This window comes from Uloborus diversus, chromosome 2, assembly GCF_026930045.1.
Source record: "Uloborus diversus isolate 005 chromosome 2, Udiv.v.3.1, whole genome shotgun sequence".
Classification (NCBI taxonomy): Eukaryota; Metazoa; Arthropoda; class Arachnida; order Araneae; family Uloboridae; genus Uloborus; species Uloborus diversus.
In genome coordinates, this window is record NC_072732.1 from 79,693,516 (window position 1) to 79,718,698 (window position 25,183).

Here is a 25,183-nt window from a genome sequence, read left to right on the forward strand (position 1 = left end):
AAAGACTGCATTACTGTGGTTCATATTACAAATACAGTAAAACCTCGGTAAGTCGTCACTCGAGGGACCAAAAAATTTTGACCACTTATGCGGAGTGACTACTTTTGTGGAGTGGGAAATAAGGAAAGGAAAAAAACTTCTCACAAGTACTTTCATGAATAGCTGTAAAAATCAGTGAGAAAAACCAAAAGCCTGTGTAATCTATGCCTATAAATTAATGGAAACTTTAAAAAGAAGTAAAAAACACATTATAGTTACCTAGTTTTATTTTCCTTTACTTATACATTACTTAATCATAATAACTCATTTTAATGGAGGTTACTGTTCATTAAAATAACCCATCAGTGTTGACTGATGAAGTTGTTGCTTACTGAAAATAACTGTCTTTTAACGTGCTTCAAGCTTTAAATTCTGCGTCTGTTGCACCTATAACGAATGTTAAATACAGACAAACTTTCTCCAGGTATTAAAATTTTGTCTGCCTTGCTGAATGGAGTTTGATTCATATGATTGGTACTAGATAGAGTCGCAGCAAGAAATATGCTTTGAATGACCAGAAGTGAGGAGCGAGATTTCAAGGAAAAATGCTATCACACAGCATTCTAAATCTAACACTAGTTTCTAAGATCCGATAAGAAAAGAGAATTTTAGAAAACAATTTTTGAGTGACTAGTTAACCGGGGTAAAATTAAATTTGGTGATCAGTAAAAGAGGATCATTTTACATTACTGTGAATGAGACCTTGTCGGGACCAAAGGAAAACGACGACTTAGGCGGAGTGACCACTTAAACGGTTGACTACTTATTGAGGTTTTACTGTATCAAAAAATTAAAAATTACCGTCGGTTCAATGGGAATCTAACAAAATGAAACAAAACCGGTTTCGCCATCTCATATTTGTTTCCATAGTCTCCAATTCTGCAATATATCACCAAATGATTGTCAGTCTTAGACTCTATATTAGTTTTGCATTGAAATAAGTAATTAATAGCCATACAAAATCAGTTAATAGGCTTTTTAGAACACCCGATCGAAAACAAAAAGGGAAGTGCACAATTGGAACAAGCGCACATCCCACATGCGAAAATTTAGCCTTCTACAGCTTACCATTTTTGAGTTATGACTTACAAGAGATACATACGTACATCCAACCGCAAGAAACAACGCAATAATTAACTTGTTTGGTATGCAGTATTAAAAACTCTTCCAGGCGTGACTAAAATAGAAATTCATACTGAAATGTAAGTAAACAATTTTGTTTGAAAACAATAACTCCCTTTACTTTTTATTAAAAGATAAAACAACAAAGGTCCTTTTTTTTCAAAAACATCAGCCAATTCCATCGGCTTTTCGATGTTTTTAAGGCCGATGGGCCGATGTTTTCTGCAAGTTAGCATCGGCCGCCGATGCCGATGGCTAAATTGTTGAACCATCGGCGCCGATGCGGCAAGCCGATGCATCGGTCGAGTCCTAGTAGTTATACACATGAAATAATTACAGTTTTAACTTAATTATATTGCTACCAAGGACATACATTTATAAATCTTAAATTTTTGAAAATATTGTTTGGATTCTAATAAATCATTAATTTTTTTATAGAGGTAAAAATTCACATGTAAACTAGCAGACTTGATAAAATTAAAAGCTTTCTGCGAACACAAATCCTAACCGGAAAATTTTCTGCAAATAATTATTTTTTCCATAATTCACCCTTGAATAAAGAATTAAATTTATATCCAAATATAAAAAGGACAAAAAAAAAAAAAAAAAAAAAACCTTTAAAATCGTTAATTTTTTTTTTCAACAACATCTAGTATATGCTTATTTTTCACCAAGGAAAGAAAACTGCCTCAATCTTTTATTTTTTGCCCAATATCAATCACACGATCATTATTATTATTATTTTCATTTCATAGTGAAAAAATTCATTAGATCTGAAACTACTCAAATTATTGACGAAGATAAAACATAAGCTACTTACTTTTTACTTGAAATATTTATGAAGATATTTGATTTTGTAAATAAATCAACAAAAACTACTCATTAGTTTAAAATGAAGTATTTTTGCAAAAATAAATACCTACTTCCTACGTATTAGCTGTTAAAAAAGTAAAATTAATGAAGTGTGGATTATCTATGCTTTTTTATTTTCTCAACGCCAATGCATTGAATCTCAATTCACAGCAGGATTCACCAATAGAGACCGTTGTTCCGTAGTCTGTAAGGTAATTTATTTTACATAGCTTGAATTATCTTCTTACACGAGTCAGACTGTGCAAAATAAACAACTGTTTGCTCATTTGTCTTTAAGTAATTAGTGTACTTAATCATGATTTGAAGAAGAAATCATTATTTTTCAGATTTATTTTGAACAAGAAAAAAGCAAAGAAGACAGGGTAAGAATGGCAGACAGGGAAATATTCAGAAAAAACAGAAAAAAACTGAAATTTTTTCAAATTTCTTTTTTTTTTAAATTAACGTTTAGTAATTTGAAAATATTTTCTGCAGAGTCGAACATCGCCGTTCGTGCGTTCATCTATATAATATTGTAAACTAGCTTATTATTTTTCTCAGAAAAATCTGATATGATGCACAACTTTTCAATCACCAACGTTTAAGCTTGAATTTTATTTATTTTTTCTTTTATAAACAAATAATGAATTCCAAGCAATGTTGGTTTTTGTAAAAACTGAAAAATAAAGTTTTAAAGCAGTAGCTAAGGTAATTTCGAACTTTTGTGGACCATTTAGAAGCTAGGAGAGGTTGGAAAACTTTGTCTGGTAGAGCATTTCTTCACTTGATAGAAAGAGCAGAGAGTTCTGATGAAAGTGATGATTATGTGACAGAAAGGAGTTTACGAGCAATCAACAGCTTTGGGTAAAAAAAATCAGAAAAGATGAAGAAATCAAATATTTGGAAAATCAAGAAAGGAGATTTGGATGTGTTCTGTAAAATGGGCAAAACAAAATATGTGCAAGAGAGATCAAGTCAATCTGTAATCAAGTGCAATGTAAAATATTCAAACAAATAAAAATAATATTTCAGGTGCTACTTTTAGCTATAGACATATATATATATATATATATATATATATATATATATATATATATATATATATATATCTGAAATTAGATTAGTGTGAAAAGGAAATCTTAGTACCTTGGAAACTATCCCCCCCCCCTCCCTCCCCCAAGTAGTTTCCCACGATTCCAGGTGTCTGTAATCACCTTGTAAAATACTTGTTATTGAAATTTATATTCATGAATGAAGCAGATTCCTTTTTCTAATCTATCAACTTCATTTTAAGCTGCACGAAAATAATATTGTTAAGAACAAATTTCTAAAAACTATATAACACAGTTTGGAATTACTAGGAGCATCTTTTCCTTTCCAAATACTCAACCGAATACTGAATATTTGTTTTAATCTTTTAAACTGTAATACTTAAGCTATAAGCCACTTTAAAATAGAAGATATTAATCTATTTTGGGAAATATAAATTGATTTCTATTTAGCATCGCAAATTTATCTACATTAAATATAATTATTAATTTAAAACAAATCACACTAAAAGCAAATGGCTATTTAGTTTAAGTTTATCTGCAATTCTGGAAAAATGGATAAGTCATTTTTTTCCCATATATGATTTGATAACTGATTATCATGGTAAGATGTGATGTCATTGAATGAAGAATCTTTCATTTACTTTACATACAAATACAAACCCACACACACCCTATTTTTAATTTAACCAATTATCGAACATTTAAATTTGTTCACTACTCAGTTGCTGAGTATTTGACTTAACTGAATATTCAGTTTGTTTGCCAAATATGCAGTATACTGAATACCAACTTAATATTTGATGAATCTCTTTTCTTAAAGTTAATCTTCTAATCAAAAAAAAAAAAAAAAGAAAAAGAAAAAAAATTCTCTCCCATTTTAGACATACATACTAGAAAATCAAATTATATGAATTCTTAATTTTACAAATGGGGGTTGGTTTGGTCCTAATAGATTCGGAAAATTGCAGTTCAACAGTAATTCAACATTAGCTTGAATCTTCATTCTCTCAACTATGGGAAATTTTTTAGTATCATTTATTAAAAGGAAGGAACAGGAAGTACGGGCTACTAATACAAAATGCTTAGAAAGAAATCTGATTTTAAACAATTTTAAGACAAATAATCATGAAAATACTTTTCTAAAGAAATGCAATTTTTTTAATTCAATTAAAAGCACAAATCAGTATACCTATTTTGGATGGAAAAAGAGTTTCATCATCCAGCTGATCTTGTACCCAAGTCATCAGGTAGTCTATATATTTTGGTGCTGAACACTTGATTGGTTTTTTCACAGTCTGACCATCAGCCCAATGATATTCATATTTGGGACCTGCTGACATAACTGGGCAGCTTTCTTCCGTACAAAATTCGGTTATTGTACCATACAGCATGTTGATTTGATTGAAGAAATCAACAGCTGAAATAAAATAAGAGTTTATAACATGCAACACAGAAGATTGAAAGGTATAGTTAGATGCTAGTTAAAAAATCAAAATGATGTAAACAGGTTCGACTGTAATTAACAAATGGCTTTTACATCTTTTAAAGAAGGAGCTAGAACTGTTATGTATAAAAAACATGGATTAGCAACACAAGCTGAGAGCATACACTTCATTCAAAACATAGGACTGTAAGATACATCATATGTAGAGGAGGATTTGCTATAAAGCAGGGAAGAGGTTTTAGGCGCTGAAGAGGATTTATCTTTAACACACAAACACTGCATTTGTCCTAAATAGATTAAGAGAAGAGAAATAAAAGATTTTTGTTCTGTCATTTAGTGCCATTACATAAAAGATTAAAAGTTCTAAAAGAATTATAATGCATGAATGCAATAGATCAAGAATTTTAGTAATTGCTCAAATACAACAAAGAATAAAGGTAATCACCAAGATTAACAGTGTTCATGACAAACTCACTTCTCATATTCATTGATGCACAAAATCTCAGCAATTTGACTTACATTGCAAAATTATACTCAGGTGGAAAATGAACAGGAACTTTTATAGGCTAACAAGAAGCAACAAATGGTTACTAACAGATAAAGGAGAATTAAACAAGTAGTAACCAATTATAAGTAGAGATGTTACAAATTCTATTCCCTATTCCACAATCCACACTTTTACTGAACATTCGGTTGACTGAATTGGATTGCGGTTGCCGAATATTTGGTCAAATCTGTTTAGCTATTTAGTAGAGTGAGTACACTTTGGAAAATTTAGATTTAAAATTCTTTTGGATAGAATAATGCAAGTTAAAATTTAGCAGCGTATTGTTAGAAACAGTACTGTAAAAGGTAAGTGATGTGAATGGTCTGAAAAAACTCCTCCCCCCTCCCGGAAAATGTTTATTTCCACCTGGGAAAAATTTGAAATTTCTACAGTTGGGGCAAACCTAACCTGGCAGCATTGCAAAGGCTATGTGTATCCTAACCACAGCATTCCAATGCTGTCCCCAGGTTAGGTTTGCCTCAACTATAGCACAACATTATGTATATCCAGATATTTATAACACTTATATTCCAATGCTTTTTTTGCTCAAATATTTTTTATGATCAGTATCCCACATGAAAGCAGTAATTTTGATGATGCAAGTAGTAAGATAAATTAATTTGCCTGCACACCTAAGTATTGTTTGCTACTTTTCTTAACACTGCAAATACAGATACAAAAACATAATTAGTTATCAATAATATCAATTAATGGAAACGTTTAAGGAAAAATGTTAATAATGTATTTTCATTTAATGTGCGTAAAGATGGGCATGGCCAGAAAAATCCCCTAAAAATTTTTTGGGAAAAAATGAAATTCATAATATTTACATAACAAAATTTTTATTTATTTTTGTATTTTTTATATTTCTTTTAATGTTCAATATCCTTGTAAAAATACCAGATTTCATGATGGAAGCTGTAAGATAATTTAATTTCATTGTGCACCAAAATATTTTATGCTACTTTTCTCTCATATAACCAGGGTTGGTATAAAAACTGGTTTTCTAGAAAAAATCAAAAATCGTTACTTTTGGTTTAACCAGGTTTATTTGGTTTTTATTACTATTTGTAAAAAAAAAAAATTATTTTAGGAAAATCATGAAGATGAGGGTTCGCTGATATATATGATATATATCACAATATATATCTGATATTTATTTTGAAAATATCATGATATTTTCAATACAGTCGAATCCCGACTTATGCAAAGGATGCGTTCCAAGACCCCTCGCGTAAGTTGAAATTTCGCGTTGTGGAAAAGGGAGTGTAAATTTTTTTATAAACATACCCAATTACTTTAGACACTTGTTAACACCAACTCAAATTATTTTAAACCATTCCTTAATTATACACTATTATTTCTTACATAAAGAACTGAATTTTCCTTTGTATTTCTAAAAAAACCGTTTTAATCAACATAAAATACTGTTACGATGCACAAAATCAGTGATCAACGGGAAAGAGAGACATAAAATAAGATAGTATTGTATGTACAGTATGTTGTAATAATAAAATGATGTACCATAATAATAATGTTCAGTAGATCCAGTAATAATATTTGTAATTTTAAAAAATGAAGATGTTGATGATTTATGTTGCTACGTTATTCTACTATATTTTCAAATACAGTTGCTCCGCTAGTTCTTAATAACGTTTCCATCTATATGACAACGCTCCTCTTCCTGATTTCTTTTATTCCCAATACAAGAGCAGCTTCCATTTTCATAAATTTTGCATTCTGCTTAGACACTACTCAGTGAACTTTTACGGATTTCCTTTTCTTGACTTTTAATTATACATATGGAAGATTCATTCATATGTAACTGTCGTGCTACCTTCGACGCATTTTTTAATTGTTCAAGCACATCGAGAACCTTTAGCTTTTCTTTAATTGTCAGAAGCTTTCTCTCTTTCCTTCTGTCTTCACAAACTTAAGATGGAAAAGTGCTCTTAAGTGTCATTATATTTTATCAAATTTCGCATTTAGAATGAAAAAAATATGGTAAATGTGGAGTAGTTATTTGTATACACAAACAAAGCTACGTTCAGACTAGTACGGTATGGGAACTTAAGCTGCCAATGATGCTAAAGGGATGAAGGTCTATTCATGAAAAAAAAATTTTTGGAGCCAATAACAAAGCCGATACTTTCATACCGCGATTCTCTTCTGAAAATTTTCGTATTGCGGGCGAGGAATTCACGTTAAGTAACTAAAAATATTTGATGGTGAAAAAATCATGTTGTAGCCGTTTCGCGTAAGTTGAATCACGTTGTAGTGGGACTCGACTGTATTTATTTTTTCAACTATGGTATTTTCAATGTAAAAAGTACCTTAATCATAATAATATTGGTTATTTATTATTAAACATAACCAAAAAACTATGTACTATATTTTTATGATGCATTGATACATCATTAATACAACAAAGTAATATAATATTCTTTTTTTTACTTGTATTTTATATTAATAAAATAATTTAACAATTTTAATTCATATTAAAAGTGCCTATTTAAATATTAAACATCGCTCAGAAAAAATGTCTTATGACTGAGCACTGACAAATGTATATTTATTTCTGAGTCATGTAACTAAAAGTAGCTAACAGAAGAAAAATGAGTAGAAAGCTAATGCTAAATTAAGTTCATTAAAATTGATAGATATGTAAATTGAAATATTAAATATAAATAATGGAAGAAACTTCAATTTTAAGTCTACATATTGTAATTATAATATAGCAAAATAAAGAGTGATTTGAGAATGCATTTACTACTTTGAAGACTCTAGTTTGTTTTAATTGAATATATCGGATAGATATAAAAATATCCGATACATATCAAAATATAAGATATTTTCAAAAAAAGATATTTTCGAATTCTGATGAAGATTTTAGGAATTAATTGTTAAGGAATGTTTAATATTCATATTTGAACCTAATGTCTTCGCAATTAATTAAATAATTAAGAGTAACAACTTGTAATTTCGTTTCCTCATACTTAGAGATTTCTATAGGAGAATATTGTGTGAAAATCTTTAACTATTATAAAACATACAATACATAAATAATCAAAGAAACAATTTACTGTGATAGTTCAGACATTATTAATCGCAAATGACCAAGTATAAATTCTTGCAAATTAATTTTCTCATAATCATAGCTATCTATTAGAAATAAAAAAGTAAAATTAAAATCACGCATCCTCAAACATGGGAAGTATTTTGCAGTATCTACAAATGAATCATAAGTCTAATGTACATTAAACAACGTTAAAAATCAAAAGATCAATGCATCATATTTTGCTTAAAGATTTTAAAAAAAAGTTACAAATCATGTAATTTATTTATCTAATGTAGCAGTGACAACAATTATAGAAACAGGACAAGTAGGTTTTAAGAAAACCATTATGTTTTCCACTGTAGACATTATTTCTCCTGGTTTAATGCATTTAGGAATACAATATTTTTACCAAAGAAAGAAAAATTTAATTAAAAGTCACAGAACAAACTTTAATGAAAATACTCTCTTAAACATATTTTAATTATGAGACATATTTTAAAAATGTCATAAAAATTAATGTTCATTAATTCTTCCGCCATTCATACGAGACTACTTTTATTACATTGGGATAAAAAAAATTCTTTGAAAGGTGAAAATTTGGATTTTTTTTTTTTTTAAAGCAGAGTTACATGAATGTTTTCTGTTTTCATAATTTTATACATTTTCTTTTCTTGCTCTGACCCCATCGCAATTTGTACTCCTTCCTCCAGGAGATTGATTTCTCCTTTTTAATTTGTGTTTGTCTCGTCATTATATGATTTCATTCTTTCCTTATTTATCAAGATATTGTTTCATCCATTTTTTTCTTAATCTACAATTTTAAATAAATTGTAAAAAATTTTAAATAAATGTTTTTAACGGCTGTCTTTTTTAATACTAGTTCTTGAAGTTTTATGCCTTTTACTTCAAAATATGCGTACTTTTCCCTTTTCCTGACTTAATTCTTGAATGAAGAATAAATAGTATGAGATAAAAATTCGTTTGGCGCAGTATAGACCTCAAGGGCTCTTGCGCCATAAAAATCAAATAAACCAACCAGCCAATATTTCTTGCTCTGACTGCATGGTCTATTGGGGATGCAAAAAGTGTGCAGGTATAAGCACAACTTTATGCCTACAAGTGTTCTTGAACTTCTTCAGTTATTTTTTTTTCTCTTTTCATTTAAATATTCTAGTGATAAAATATATATACACTATGAATCGCTTCAGTGGTATCTCAATCAATCTTAAGTAATCAAGCAAATTAAGTAGTATATGAAGTTTTGGTTGAAATATGCTTTTTTGACTATTTTGAAATGCAAAAGACTGAAAAATAATGATAATTAAAAATTATAAAAGAGCTTCTTGGATATTTTTTCCATGTAATTTTATAAAAACTTAGTTGGTCTGCCTTGTATATTTATGTACCTAATAGAAAAGCTGCATAGATTAAAAAAAAATTAGTTTCTAAGTTTATTAAATCTGAAATTTATCTATAAAGCTTTGCCTGTTACTTTGCATTAATTAGATTTTACTCTTAACAATAATATGTAAAATATATGAAAACATTTGGGGGAAAAAATGAAATTTTTCAAAAAAATAATTTTTGAAAAAACCACATGTTTTTTTTTTTTTTTTTTTAATAAAAAAACCCACTTGGTTTAAACCAAACAATCCTGCATAAACCTGTAGAAGAATACACAGGACATTATTAAATCAAAAGCTCATCAATAAATAGAAATATTTTGATTTAGCAATTTATAAAAATCATACCCTTCTCAAAATAACTACCTTTGATAAGTGAATTTATTTTGATACTTTTGGGTGTTATGAGCTTAAAAATCTAAGATTAGCAGTTCGAAAACAAAAGGCAATTTTATAGTAAAAGTTTTAAGCATACTTCTGGAAAATAAAAATAAAATAGCCTGAATGTATTTCTAACTATTAAGTAGTTTAAGTTCCGTAAGAAAATATGACTATAAAACGACATTTTAACTGGTGAAAATTCGATTTTTCAACTTTTTTCAGAACTCCCCCCCCCCCCCCCCACAGCTTCAAAATTTCTGAAATTTTTATATCCAGGGTTCATACTCTATTCGGATGAAAAAATTCCATGATTCTTCCAAGACTTTTTCATGACCTAGTTACATGAAGAAATAATACTATTTAATGCATGGGCACCCATATGCAAAGTTGCAAAGGGGGGGGGGGAGGGCTCAAATATTTTCCCCGTGGTTTAGCTGGATATTTTCCCCATTGAAACTGATTTCAGGACAGATTAGAGTCACTAAAATTTGACATTTTTAATAACTTGTTCATTAATGCCTGGAGAAGAAATGTTTTTACATTTTTACAAAGAAAAAGTACTAAAAGCAAGGAAGTTCTAATTTCAAGGGGGGGGGGGGGTTCTAGCCCCCTCTTGCTCCCCTATATGGGCGCCCTTGATTTAATGTCAAACTTGAAAATTTTTGGAAATGAGCAGCAGGAAAACTTCTACATTTCAAAGAGGCCACTGCCTCTTTGAAATACTTACTTTTGATTGAAAAAGAATCAGTGCACCTAAAAAAAATGAACTATCCTTATTTGTCTTCATCATATAAATTAAAGTTAAGAAAAAATACGGTGAATGGAATATAAAGATGCTTAAATGTCAATTTAAAAAAAAAAAAATATATATATATATATATATAAACAGGCAGAAGGATAATGAATGGGACAAAGGTTGAATGAGTCATTACTTAGTTTCAATAAATCTGTCTCAAAAGTTGTCTTTTAGTGTCAACAGTGCATCTAATCATCTGTACAACTTGACAGCACTTTGATTCTTTAAATTAAAGATACATTCTTTAGTAAATTCTTGTTTCTAAACCAGACATTAATTTAAAAAAAAAAAACATTCAGTAGTGAATACATCTTCTGATAAAAATGCACTTGAGAACTTATTTACACATTTTCAAATTTATATAAATTAGTGGATTCAGAAATTCCAGAACATAGTGTTTGATTTCTGAGATTGGACATAGAAGTTGGCTGCATGGATTAGTTTTGCAAGTCGTATGTTAGGCACTACTGTTTTAGGGAATTAGAATTCCCCTATTTCAGTATTCTATCACCTGACTAAAGATCTTTATTTTTTAAAAGTTTTACCAAATTAAGATAAACTCGGATCAATTTAATAATAATGTTTTTATGAGTGATTGAAACGAACTTGGATGCAATTAAATAGCGTTTTTTGAGAGGACAAAGCAAATCAAGAATGAAAGTTCGCTACTACAGAATATAAAATATAAGAAATGTTGAAAATAATGGTATGTTCAAAATAAGTGATGTCCCAGCAGAACAATCACACTGCAAAAAAAGATAGGGATTTGCTACACAGAAGTGGATGCAATGAGATTTCAAAATTCAGATTTGTTTTTGGGATTGTTTAGTTTTTCAGTTTTAACAGCTTTTATGAGCAATACTATTAAATCACTCAAGATTTCTAATGCTCTTTTAGCTACATTACTACCTTTTTGCCCAGGACATTTTTCCATGACTTTAAATGAATTTCCATGACTTTGAACGAAAATATCAATTTTCCATGACTTTCCAGGATTTCCATGACCCATATGAACCTTGTATATCTATAGTTGCAGTGTTATAGGTGGAAGAGAATCATTCTTCATTAAAAATATTCATTGTAATGATTTATTTCTCACATAATTCTATTCCATTTTGTAACATATTATTTTCCTGCTTCTAAACATATTTCACCACACACAGTGCTTGCAGGAACTGGAAGACTTTTTTCCAAATTTATGTAGTTAGAGAAATGTTCAGTATTTGTTGTCCATAAGTTAAGTAGACAATACATCCTACCAATTATTGGTGTAATCAAGTACTGTTTCACCTCTAATTTTTTTTTCTTCATTTGTCATCACCAATAAGGTAATTTTTTTAATTCTGAAAAGCATACACACATTTCCTATGATTTGTAGAAACAAACTTTTGTATTTCATGAGAAAAAGAAAGACTTACTATTAACTGCAACCCATTCATTTAAATCTTCTCCCTCAGGTAACATAACTGCAAGACGCAAATTGCCACTTCCCAAAGTTGCAGCAGCATGTTTCATTAGATCATATTGGTGAGTGCCTTCTGGAATATTCTTTTTGGGTTTGAAGGTTTTCGAGGAACGGCCCCCACTAAATAAAATAATTGTACAAGTCATCGTTATGCAAACACTCTCACAAAGATTGGAGTAAAATGTAAACATGAAAAGTACTGATAATTTGAATAAATATATTTTAAAGTGCTTGAAACACTGTTAAGAAATCATATGTGGTAAAAAATGATAGCAATAAATTTTGTGGAAGAATAGATTTAAGATTGCCTCAAAGAAACTTTGAGGGTTAAGTAGCCCAAAGAACATTCAATTAAGATGAATCTAGATGAAACAGTGTTCATAAATTATTTCAATCAAGTTTACAGTATGTTTATGCATTCTGGTTTGAAAATTGAAATAAAATGTGAGAAAGGGGAACAACCGAACAAGGCACTGAGGCCAGAGCTGTAGGGTTGGTTGTGGTAAAGTGGAACTCCTATATAGAACACCTTGTTTTTGAAGCCCTTTTGAAACAAAAAAATTCAAACTTATTGCAGTGGTGTACCTATGGGTGACACCTGGGGCGGTAATTTGTGGTGTCACCCTCTCACCCCCCTACAAATGCAAAAGAAAAAAAAATTTCTTATGTAAACATAAAAACATGAATCCAGAGGTTTACCTCCTAGAAATTTTTCAAATTTGTTGTTTTAAAAAGCATTTTAGCTTCATTTTTCAAAAACTTGCAATTTCACTTAGGGTGTCACCCCCCCTCCCCCGCCCCCGCACTGACGCCACTGCTTATTGACTTGTTTTATTTTGGATTAGAGATGCACCAAATATTTGTTTGGTATTTGGTATACTGCGTTACTCAGCAGGCAAACCAAGTATTCGGGTTGGCGGAATACTTCAGTATTCAACAATTGAATAGAGAACAAATTTAATTGTTCGATAATTGGTAAATGACCAATTTTTAACACTTGCTAATACTCAGTGGCGTAGCTGCAGTGTTTGCCGCACGGGGAGGTTCCTCAATTTGCTGCCCATTTGTTGTGAAATAGCTAATACTTTAAACTGTCAAGAGTGTTGAAATTAAAACTAGAAATATTTCCAAAGAAAAAAGAGAGATAATTATTTTCTACATACTTACAAAAGAAAAAAAAAACAAGGGGGAGGGGCAATACTTGGAGAAAATTGCTAAATTTACGTAAAAAATCCAAAATTTAGGCAGTTTTTGATAAAGTGAAGGGAAAGGGCGGGTTAGGTTTGCTTCCGATTTTTTTCAAAACAGAAGTCTCTTTTAGTGTTTCATTGTTGAAGTTAGAGGATTGGTGGGTACCGTAGGGAAATGTTCCGAAATCAATGTTTTAAAATACAGCTTAGGCTACTTTGTGGAGAGGTTAAGAAAATCGGATAATCATATACTCAATTCGAAAATTTTCATCTCTGAAATATGTAGTTTTTAGGCTATCTTTGGCAATGCAATTGCATGTGTATTCTAAGGCAGTTGTAAGCGTTAGGTAAGGGAGGGCGGGAGGGGCGCTGAGGTTCCAAAATATTTTTTAAAAGTTAAATCAATTTTAATGGTATCTTTGGTGAGTTACTGGAATGGGGAAGGTTCGGCTTGTTTCTTTGAAATTTTTTCAGCACTTGAATCTCAAAAACACAATTCTAGGCTATCTTTGGTGACGTTAAAGGGTTCCCTAACACCTAATGACACCAAAAATGTTGTGAAGCCGGGTGGCTCTCTAATGGAAACTTTCCATAATTGACACCCGACTTTAGGCTTTGTTTGATATTGATAATGTTAGGAGCAAAAGGGGGCAGAAGGAGGCTTCCCTCCCAAAATCTTTCTTCGAGCTGAAGTTCTTTTTAGGTTATCTTTGAGGAGGAAGAATTAGCGAGCTCTCCCACCCACGTAAATTGCTATGAGCGAAATTTTGGACTATCTTTGGAGACGTTAGGAAAAGTTCTGAGGATTTCGGCTTTCTTTCCTTGGAAAATTTTCAAAATTGAAGTTTACGAAACGCAGTTTTAATCTTTGGAAACTTTAGATAAGGGGTGGGAGGGGGGGGGGGGGTTAAGGTATTTTTCTCCGAAAAATTCCGAAACTGAAGTCCTAAAAAACGTATTGATCACGTTGACGTATTTTGATCTCGTTGGAAGATAGGCCAAAGTTCAAATGCTGTTTTCAAAAATTGATATAGAGGAGTTTTTCTCCTGGAAAGTTTTCAGAATTCAAGTCCTAAATATGTACTTTTTGACTGTGTTTGCTACATTAGAGGAAAAGACAGGGTTTGGGGGTTCTACCCAGAAAATTTTAAACATTGAGGTGTAAAACCGTATTTCTAAGCTATCTTTGGTGATATCAGGAATAGAGATGAAAGATTCGTGAGCTCTACCTCCTAAAAATATTTTGAAGCTATCTTTCACGCTGTTGGACTCCTGAGTGGAGGTGGGACGGTGGAAGAAGTTCCCAACCGGAATTATTTGAAACTGAATGCACTAAAACACAATTTTAGACTATTCTTGGCCAAGTTGAGGGACCAAACGAAATGTGGAAAAATTAAATTCGCTTACCCTTTATAAGGAATAGACTAATATAAGATCCAAAGTTGTTGCATAGATTTTCTACTCTCAAAACGAGAAAACAGAAAATACTTTTTACTTCTGTTGAAATAGAAAACTCTTGTAATGAATGAGAAATCAAAAAAAAAAAAAAAAAACAAACAAACATGTAACATATAAAGCCATTCTTGTGATAAGCAATAAATTGTTTCATGTACCATTTTTCACACCTCCCTCTCCCTTTCTTTCTTATTATCTTGTCACCATTTTCTTGAAGTTAAGTAAAAGGTTTTGTTTCACTAGGGGGTTTTCAAGAAACTCTTTCTCTTAACTTACCGGCGGTTTTGCACGTCTTATCACGCCGTAGCAAGATCACGTCGCTAGCGTTTTACACGTATTTTTCTGACACTAAATTTTCGTTGTCAAACGGTCCAAGGCGTAGAATCCTGCGTTTCCTTTCCCCTCTCCTGAGAGCGGCACCCCGGAGCGCAGGGGCCCACCTTCTGTATTCACACATGCAAACAATACCCTTTCATCAGGTTGGGGTTTCAAGGTTCAGTGCATCCTTCTTATCAACGCAAAGATTTCTAAGCAAACCACCTCCTTGCTATTTATTGTAAGCATCTGCTAAAAGCAAAACTTGATTCCAAGAATGAAATATCCACTTCTCTTTCTTCTAAGCTTAAAATTTACATTTAATTAATGATTGTGCTGTAAATGGATGCAACATAATTTAATCGACGACAATGACATTCAATTACATTTCAAATAAATTAATAAATAAAAGCCGTGAGATTTCAAATTGAACGAAAACAAACTAAGTATCCTTTTGGAAATAAATTTATAGCTACGGCGCTACTAACATATAATTTAGGAACTTTAACTGTTATAAAATCACAATGCCATAAAAAAAAACCAAAGAGTACACGTAAAAGATCAATTTTGAACTTTTATGTGCACTTACGTCGCGTTTTACGCACATTTAGGCAGATGTTGTACTCAAAACACATTATAAAAAATATAAGAAAAAGGGATATTTTTTCAAATTTATTTACTCTAACTGATTGGCCTTGGGTTTTGGTCGCAAATTTCAATCATTAATATCAGAAACATTTTAAATTCACCGATTCTGTCTAATACTTCAGCTTATAATTATTTTAATCACAAAGAAAAACAAACATTTATCTCTTAGCGTACAATTTCAATTCTGTATAAGTAAAAAAAAACTAAATAAACAATATATAGTAAGAGCAAAAATTTTGCACAACACCAGGCAGCTATTGTGTTAACATTTATACAAAAAAAAAAAAAAAAAAAAACTTCAGTTGTTAGCAAAGAACATTAATAATATTTTTTTTATTGTTATTAAAAATGGAAAAGTATATGAAAATGAATAGTTTTCAAAAAAAAAAAATCAAAAATTGAATCGTTTGTAGCTTTTTCTTTTCAATAAAAAATAAAGAGCCTCGGAATTTTTTTCATTGAGAGGGGGAAGAAATTCAGAAGAATGGGACCTGACTTTTAGTAAAGGAAATTTCTATGGAGTTGCTTAAGATCTACAGTATTTTGTAGGAAGATGGAAATGGGGAAATGGTTAAGTGAGAATTTATAACTATTCTTTTATGTAAAAAAAGGAATAATAATAAATAGAGAAAAATAAATAAAGGTTTAAACCGTTTTATAATTAAAATAAAACTTCAGCAGAGCTTAACTATTTGTACTTTATTAAGCAACAAATCCAGAATTTTCATTGATCTCAATTTGCCCAAAGCCTGATATTTATCTCAAATCACTATTTAATCTGTGCGATTGCTTGATACAAGTCATATGATCTTTCAATTCCTTGTAACAACTTAAGCAAAAATAATTATAAAACCTTGATTTTTATAGAAAAATCATCATAATTCATGCTTCATACTAATTAATAAACCTTTTACGGGGATGAAAATTCGTAAAATTTTTTTAACAACTTTTTTGCTGCGACTTTTTTTTACCACTATAATTTAAAAGTATTTCGTTGTTTACTATTTTTTGCTTTAATTGTGTTTTCATAACTTTGATTTGATACCTAGTTCGGTCACTTAGGTCTTAACTACTAGCAGGGGCACTCCGAAATAAAATGAGAGGGGGGCGGGAGAGGTGGATTCTCAAATTTTCGAATGAAGTTCTACTTTTTCCAAATGATAAACATGAGCATGCACATTATATCATACTTACATAACATCTAATGAGAAGCAACATTATGCATCATTAAAAACAATTTTTAAAATTTGAAAGAAGAATCTCAATGTTGCAATAGTGTTTCCACATTTTTCAAATGAGAATTTTTTGGGGAGGTTACACTGTCCTTCTGAGCCTCTCATCGAGGCCCCCCATACTAGATCCCATGTGATTGTCAGTGTTTTTTTAATAATAGCTTTGTTAAATACGCCATAATTCAGTGAATGTTGGATTTAGTATTTGTTTTCCGATTTTCAAACGAGATCCTAGACAGTCCCGATTTTCATTCAAAAATCCAGTGTCCCGGCCAGTTTACTTCACGTCTCGGTAAAATATAAGTTTCATTACAGATGACCAAAAAAATATAAAAATAATTAACCGTGAAGGATTATTTAAAATAATAAATTTTTCATTTCTGTACCTCGTAGCCAGACTGACGTAAGTCCAAAAATTTGAATTTTCTGTTTATTACTGCTAGGGTTCGCCGATATATATCCGATATTTGTTCTGGAAATATCATGATATTTTGATATTTTCGATATTTATTTTTCCAACTACGGTATTTTCAGTATAAAAATTATATTAATCATAGTAATATAGCTCATTTATTATTAAAAATACCTAAAAAGTTATGCACTATAGTTTTATGATGTATTATTACACATTAATATAACAAAATAATGTATTTTTTTTATTCATAAAATTATTAGTAATGTAACAATTTTAATGCATATTAAAAGTACCTAATTAAATGTTAACCATTGGTTGGAACAAAAGAAAATGTCTTATGACTGTGCCCCTGAATGTTGCATATTGTTTTTTTCTGAATCATATAACTGTGTAAAAGTAGCTAACAGAAGACAAATGAGTAGAACAGCTAACGCTATATTAACTCTATTAAAATTGACTAAAATGTAAAATGGAATATTAGATATGAATAATTAAAGAAACCTTAATTTTAAGTCTGCACATTATAATAATAAATAAAGAGTGATTTGAGGATGCATTTACTATTTTGAAGACATTAGTTTGCGTTGATTGAAAATATCGGATATTTTACATATTTTCGAAAATTGCACTCACATGACATATTTTTTTCTCTCCTGTAAAGTAGCGTATGTGAATCACGTTAGTTTAGCTCTGAGGTACAGATTTGTAATTTATGAGCTATAAAATTGCTATCCGATTTGCTTGTAAGGAATTTTACAAAAAGATTTAAAACAAAAAAGACTTTCTAAAAAAGTCCTAGCCAATGCAATAAACAAGTAAATATTGTTCAAAATTCAATTCCTCATTTCTTGCTGAAGTAACATCAAAAGATTAACGTTTACAAAATAAATTGTTTAAATGTATCTGCTTGCGTCATGTATCATTTATTATTCCTGGTTTAGGCTGATAATTAGTAATCATTTATCCATAGCATTGAGAATAAACTACCTTCTAAAACACTCTGAAAACCAGCCGGGGTGTGTACCTTTTGAAATACCCACGGTGGGGGGGGGGGGGGGGGGGGTCCTGGTTGAACATTTCGGAAATAAGGCAAGTCTAGGTATACCGCTATTACGATCACTTAGTCTCAAATATGGCGAGATTCGAAACATAAAAATGCACAAATAAAGAAAAAAATATACATATACAAACATAGTATGTAAAAAGTATGCATAGATGTATAAATTTGCAGTGCTTTTTTCCCCCAGCGTTAAAAGAAAAACAACGAATTGCTGTTGGGCGGAAGGGGGGAGGGAATTCCTTTATTGCTCTTTATTATTACGTATGATTTCAGGTTATGCAAAACATTACAATCATAACTAAATGCATTTAGCTATTTCATATTGAAATAACTTGTTCCAAATATTGTTTTATAAATGTTGAATATGAGTAGTTAAATTCAATAATAAAATATGTGAATAGTAATTTAGAGCAGTAGTAGGAGATAGCAATTCCAGAGATTTAAAATCTAGATTATTACTTCATAAATATTACAGAAAGTTGTGATTAGTAAAACACGACTGGCTGAAAGGAATTCAACTCGTTTGCTACACGTGTTGAGGGCAGAAATGGGCGGGACGGACCTTGGCAGTCTGGAGGAGTTCCACTCTTCCCTGCGACACGCGTTGAAAAGAAAGGGGTTGAGCTTTGACAGCACGTCCTGGACAAAAGGGATTAAGTGCTTTTTATCTCCTTCCGAAAGGGGGAGGGAATTTCAAGATAAAAAGTATTGACCATTTCGAGCAGATAGCCATGTTCCCAAGGTGACCTTTTCCAGGTGAAATTCCGCTCGTATGTCAAACCGCCAGAGAGTTAAAATACAGTGTTAACTCTTTCTTATAACAAAAATTGAAAAACTTCATTGCCTTCTTCCTCCTGGATATAACTTTTACAGTCTAAAAAAAAAACATTGGTCCCGTAACTGTCCACTGCCATCCCATCAGAAATAAAACAAGGAATTGTAAAGATATGCTATCATGAAAGACTTATAAAAGTTTTTAAAAGAAATCAGAAAGTATTGAATATAAGTATTTAATTTTAATTTGGTAGCGACACAGTCTTGCAATTTGAAGATTTTCATTTTACCCGCAGTAACAGATTAAAACCGTAATTTCCTTACTTGAAAAGTGCCGCCCGGGGGGGATCACCCCCTCCACTCCTCCCTAGTTACGCCACTGCTAATACTTAATGCAAAAATTCTACAGCAATATGCATTTTAAGTTAAATTGTGTATGAAAGTTTAATGATTATAAAAAAATGATAAAAATTAACCTGGAAACACTTTTAGTCCTGCTTACTGTACATATGTAGGACCTAACTTGCACATAAAATTTTTACACTATACGTTTTTTTCAGTCATATTCTTTTTCAAATTTTGTTTTATATAATTAATAAGTAGGCCCTTGGCAGGCTTCCTGGAGTGCCAGGATACCCCTGTAATTCTGGTTTACGATGAGTGCTAAAAAGAACGATATTACGCAGTTGGTGCGAGATTGCCTGCGCCCCATTGTAATAGTTTGGACAACAAGATGTTTGTCTCTTAGTTTGTTTTATAATCTAATTAAAAGCGTAGAAATTAATTCTAAGAGGCACCAAATTATCAACAGACTTTGAGATTATTTGCAACATTTTTGTGCAACTTCAGAGGAAAAATTTGAAAGGCAACCATCTATGCGTACAAGACCTGAATATCACACAGGCCAACTAGGCCTGGGCCTGAGGCCTCATCTTCCTATGGGACCCCAAATTACCTAAAGTTTTATGAATAGCATCCAACTATGTGAAAAATATATGTATTTTTAAAGCAATAATCAAAAAATAATGCCTTTTTAACTGTGAAAGACCTTTCTTAACAGAATTTTTTAAAATTAATTCTGCCAGTAGTGAATTTACCATGTCACAATTATTAGGTACCCTGAAGGAGATTCATATGAATGCACATAATAAATGATTTACATAGTTCTGTGATAGACAATGTGGCTTCCCAGAAATGCATTCCGACTGAGCTTGAGTCTTTAGGGGGGCCTCGAAGTTTTCGCAAGCCTAGGGCCTCACTTTTAGTTAGTCGGGCCCTGTATGGATACATTTTCTGTCCAAGGTCCTAGACCAAAAATCCAGTATCAGGCGTCACCTATATAAGTTTGTTTGGAGCACTACCAAAAGAACTTGTCTTTCTTGCTCAAAATGAAACTGACATTTAATTATACAATATTACCATAGCCTAAACGTAGCCAGTAAATTAATTTTTTCAAAAACTTTTTTTTTCACATTGAAAGTAATATATCTATTTTGAGGCACTACTGATGTACCCTAATGTTACATTAATAGAAATAAAAAGGAATATGGAAGCATTGTACAGTGTTAAATGAGATTGTACCAGTTATCTTAAAGAATGGAAAAAAAAAAACCCTCACTTTTAAAATGCAGTGAACTTCTAATGAGCAACCACCTCCATTAACAACCAATTTTCTTCCATATCTACCATATAATACCAGGGGGCTTGAAATATCTTCTAAATGGTAAAATGTTAGAAGTAAATTTTGAATCAAAACTTGAAAAGAAAATTTTTAACTCCCCATTGAAATGTATTTTCATTGTAATGTTCTTCAAATATTTAACCAGAGAATTTTCTTGGTACTATTATCGTTTTTTGAAAGTTCGAAAACGACCTCTCAGAGCGACAACCTCTATGGACGATCACGGGAATCAAGAATGCTTGCTCCAAAGAAGTTTCACTGTACTTCAAACATTACAAAATATGTAAGTTATTCACATGTCATTCTACTTCAAACTTACGATAACCTTCTTCTTGATTGAAAGATAACTTCTTATAATAATACTGCTCTATTCTTTCTGCTACTTATTGTTTACTTGAGTTTAATTTGATTAAAAATGCAGAAGAAAAGCTCGCTCACTCTTGTGCAGGTGTTTGGTTTTTCCGCTCATATCATCTGTCCATTTTGTCATATCATTCTATATTACTTTAGTAAAAGTTCTGAACAAAAAATGCAGAACAATCATTTAAAAAAAAAATTGCAAACCAAATAGTGTAAAATACAATTAAGAAGTAAAACGCTTTCAACTTAAGAAGCAGTAACAATCAATTAAGAGGAACAATGTTGTTAAACGTGCAATTTCGATCTATAAAGCAAGAGTTCAACGAAACATTAGGTAGGTAGTCAACTTAGAAGAATTTCCGACTATTCATCTGATTTATAGGCAACAGTCTAAACAACAACATAAACTATTAAGACTTCTTACTCCACTATTTTGCACAAAAACAGAGTGCATGATATTAGTTTGATATTTAGACTGGAAACAAAACAATGCACCAAAACTTACAACAAAAAGCTCATCTTGAGAGCAATTTCTTGAAGCTGCAGCAGATTCCAGCTGCGGTCTCCGCTACTTCATAAATGCAGCTCACCAATGAACCAATAAATTCAAACAAGAAAAAGTAACGTAAACATTGCACAAAACATGGATGACTGACATTCGCTGACGAAATCTAGCACTACATGGAATCTTGGAATTTGAAGCATCACATCATCAGTATTGCCAGATTCGAGAACAAAAGTGAGCTTTACGAACAGCAGATCCTCGTAGGCTACGCCTACGCTTTACTCAATCCTTGAGCCATATATCTGACTGGAGTACTCACAAGAGTCTCTGGTTTTTGAAAAAGATCACATAACAAAACAACCACACAAATCGGAAAAGGGGGGGGGGATATAAGAGTAATACAGTGAAATCCCGAAACAACGAATTCCATCACAACAAAATATCAGTTTCAACGAAACACATTTTCAGTCCCGATTCCATCCAATTGCTTGAATTCAACCACAGCGATAGCCCCGTTCAAGGGCGCCCATATAGGGGGCAAGGGGGGGGGGGGCTCAAGCCCCCTTAGACATTAGAACTTCCTTGCTTTTAGTGCTTTTTTATTTGCAAAAATGTAAAAACATTTCTTCTCCAGTTTTTAATGAATAATTTATTAAAAATGTCAAAATTCAATAACTCTAATTTGTACTGAAATCGGTTTCTATGGGGAAAATATTCTGCTAAACTATGGGTAAAATATCTGAGCTCCCTCCCCGTGCTTACAATTTTGCATATGGGCGCCCATGTCCCCGTTACAACAAACAAAACAAAATTTACGGTTGTTTGAAGTTTGTTGGAACGGGATTTCATTGTTTTGGGGATTCAGGCACAAAGGAGATTTATGGTTCTGTCCCGGTAATTTATCAAAATTAAAATCCTAAAAATTCCCAGGGATATTTTTGGCCGCCTTAAAGAGGGTCATATCCAGAGGCGATCTGGGTTATCTAGGGGGTCCTTTAAAGATGGAGGGGGGGGGGGGCATAAGTGTTATTTTTGGGCATCCGTAGGAGATCTGGGGCAGTTTTTTTTTTTGAAGTGTAAGCAACAAAAATGCAGTTATATGCTATCTTTAGTCACTTCAAAAGGGGTCACGCCCTCCACGACCCTCCTCCCCTCTGGATGCACACCAGGTTCATATCCCCCACCTCTGCTCCCCAAAATTAACCGCAAATGACAGAAATGTGCAAAAACTGCAGAAGCATAATTCGGGGTTATAATACAGTAAAATTTAAATGTTCCATAAATTTTAACTAAAGTGAGGATTAAAAGATTAAGGGAAAAAAAAATCACAGTTTGCTCAAAGCAAATGATTATTTTTTATTAACCGAGTAATTATTTAGCTAAAATAAATAATCAATTTCTCATTCAAATAATAAATATTCATACAAATCAATTTTCAATATTTTATTAAAATAGAGCAAATATCATCTAAAAAATAACTTATTCGCGTTGATTGACAATCAAATTGGTTAAGGACACGGAAAAGATTTTCCATGCTCCTGAAATGGAAAACTTAATCAAATGACGTTTCATATTAACTGATAAATTAAAATATGACGTGCAAGATTTGCTTTTTACTTTGAGCACTAAAGAAAAAATTAATCACATTCTACACTGCACATAAGAGTTGCAAGGAGAGGAAAAACCGGACATAGCGGGAATAAACCGGGATTTTTGGGAAGAAAATTTTGAAAATTCCCAGGAATTTTCAAATAACAAAGGAAAACTTTGTTCCGATTTTAACTTATTCTCTGCACGATTTGAAAGTTTTAATGCTTTTTACTGTTGTAAATGCTACATGTTGCTCGAACCTACATGTTGCTCGAGAAAAAATGTTACCTAACATTTTTTCTCGAAAAACTATACCAAATAAACTGTTTAGCTACCCTGAACTGACTTTTTTTCATTGGTTCGCAATTAAATATTTAACCGATAGAATGTTGAATATATTTTTTTAACACTATCAATCTGTATTTAACTACAAAATGATTTATTTGTATGATAATCACTCTCTAGTATTTTCACTGAGATAAGACATATCATTCCACGTAAGCAAGGGTTGCTACGTAATAATTTTTGGACATCAACCAACACTTTAAATTTCTTTCAAAAAAAAAAAAAAAAAAAAAAAAAAAAAAATGCATTTCGACATCTTGAATTCAAATTATGTTTTTCGCAATCACGAGTGTGTGTGTATGTACGCGTGTGTGTTTTGTGTTTGTGTGCAGGCATGAGTAAGTGAGTATGTGTGTGTGTTTGCGTCTGTGTGCATGCAAGAGTGTGTGTATGTATGTGTATGTGTGTGTATGTGTATGTGTGGTTGTGCCTGTGTGCAGGCATGAATAAGTGGGTATGTGTGTGTGTGTTTGCGTCTGTGTGCATGCATGAGTGTGTGTGTGTGTGTATGTGTGGTTGTGTCTGTGTGCAAGCATGAGTAAGTGGGTATGTGTGTGTGTTTGCATCTGTATGCATGCATGAGTGTGTGTCTGTGTGTATGTGTGTGTATGTATGCGCGTGCGTTTGTGTCTGGCATGCATGGTCTGCGTGCAGGCACGTGTATGTGTGCATGCGTGCGTGTGGGTGTAGGATATGGACGCAACCTGGAGACGGTTTTGGCTACAGGAGCAGCATCGTGAGGACCGGTCAACGGTGGTGTTGTAGAGGGAGGCGGGCTAGGGGGAATAGAATCAGCGTAACGTCAAGGAAAGTCAAATGAGAACAATAAAAAATGTGATTGCTCAAAAAAATAAATAAATAAATAAATAAATAAATAAATAAAAAATAAAAAAAATAAAAGAAAAGAAAAGTTCAAGAAACATTTTTAGTTTTAATGCGACTTGAATTTTAAATTGCACATTTTATACTGAGAGCATAAAAGAGTTTTTAGCAATGATATCATCTGAAAAAATCTCACATATTTAGCCCAGATTCAACGTGGAAAGAAATAAAGATTGTTTACTTCCAAAATTCCAAATATTCCCGAAAGTTCCGGGTTTATTCCCCTAAATTCCTGGGTTTTATTTCCGTAGCTCCAAAACTGAGGGTTTTTTGCATCTCTAAAAAGTACATCACGTATGAGCAGTTTTTCCAAGCTTTTGAGGGGCTCAAGACGTGAGAAATCTTTTTTTTTTTAAAGCTAATTAAACTTTTATTCTGAAAAATGTATTTGTGACGTTTCAGAAAAGTTTAAGTAAAATCGGCAATTTTAAGAAAAAGAAAAAAATCCTTTGGGAACATGTGCGAATATAAATGAAAGACACAATTACCTCATCAGCAGTCACTGAAATGTGCATTCAGATCAGTTTTCAAATGCGCCTTGAAAGTCGAATTCTGAATATTAGTCTCTAAAA

The 25,183-nt window shown here is 31.8% G+C and overlaps 1 protein-coding gene across 1 annotated transcript in view; it reads right to left on the reverse strand.

Moving 5' to 3' along the window:
• The window catches only part of LOC129217123 (MOB kinase activator 1B), a 35,873-nt gene extending 13,960 nt beyond the window's left edge, over positions 1 to 21,913 (reverse strand). The window contains exons 1-3 of the mRNA XM_054851377.1: positions 21,795 to 21,913; positions 12,113 to 12,279; positions 4,255 to 4,482 (exon numbers count right to left, since the gene is read on the reverse strand). Of these exons, the coding sequence (XP_054707352.1) occupies positions 4,255 to 4,482; positions 12,113 to 12,279; positions 21,795 to 21,808 (409 nt within the window). The 5' untranslated portion in view covers positions 21,809 to 21,913. The remainder of the gene's footprint in view (positions 1 to 4,254; positions 4,483 to 12,112; positions 12,280 to 21,794) is intronic.
• Between the last annotated feature and the right edge of the window lie 3,270 nt (positions 21,914 to 25,183).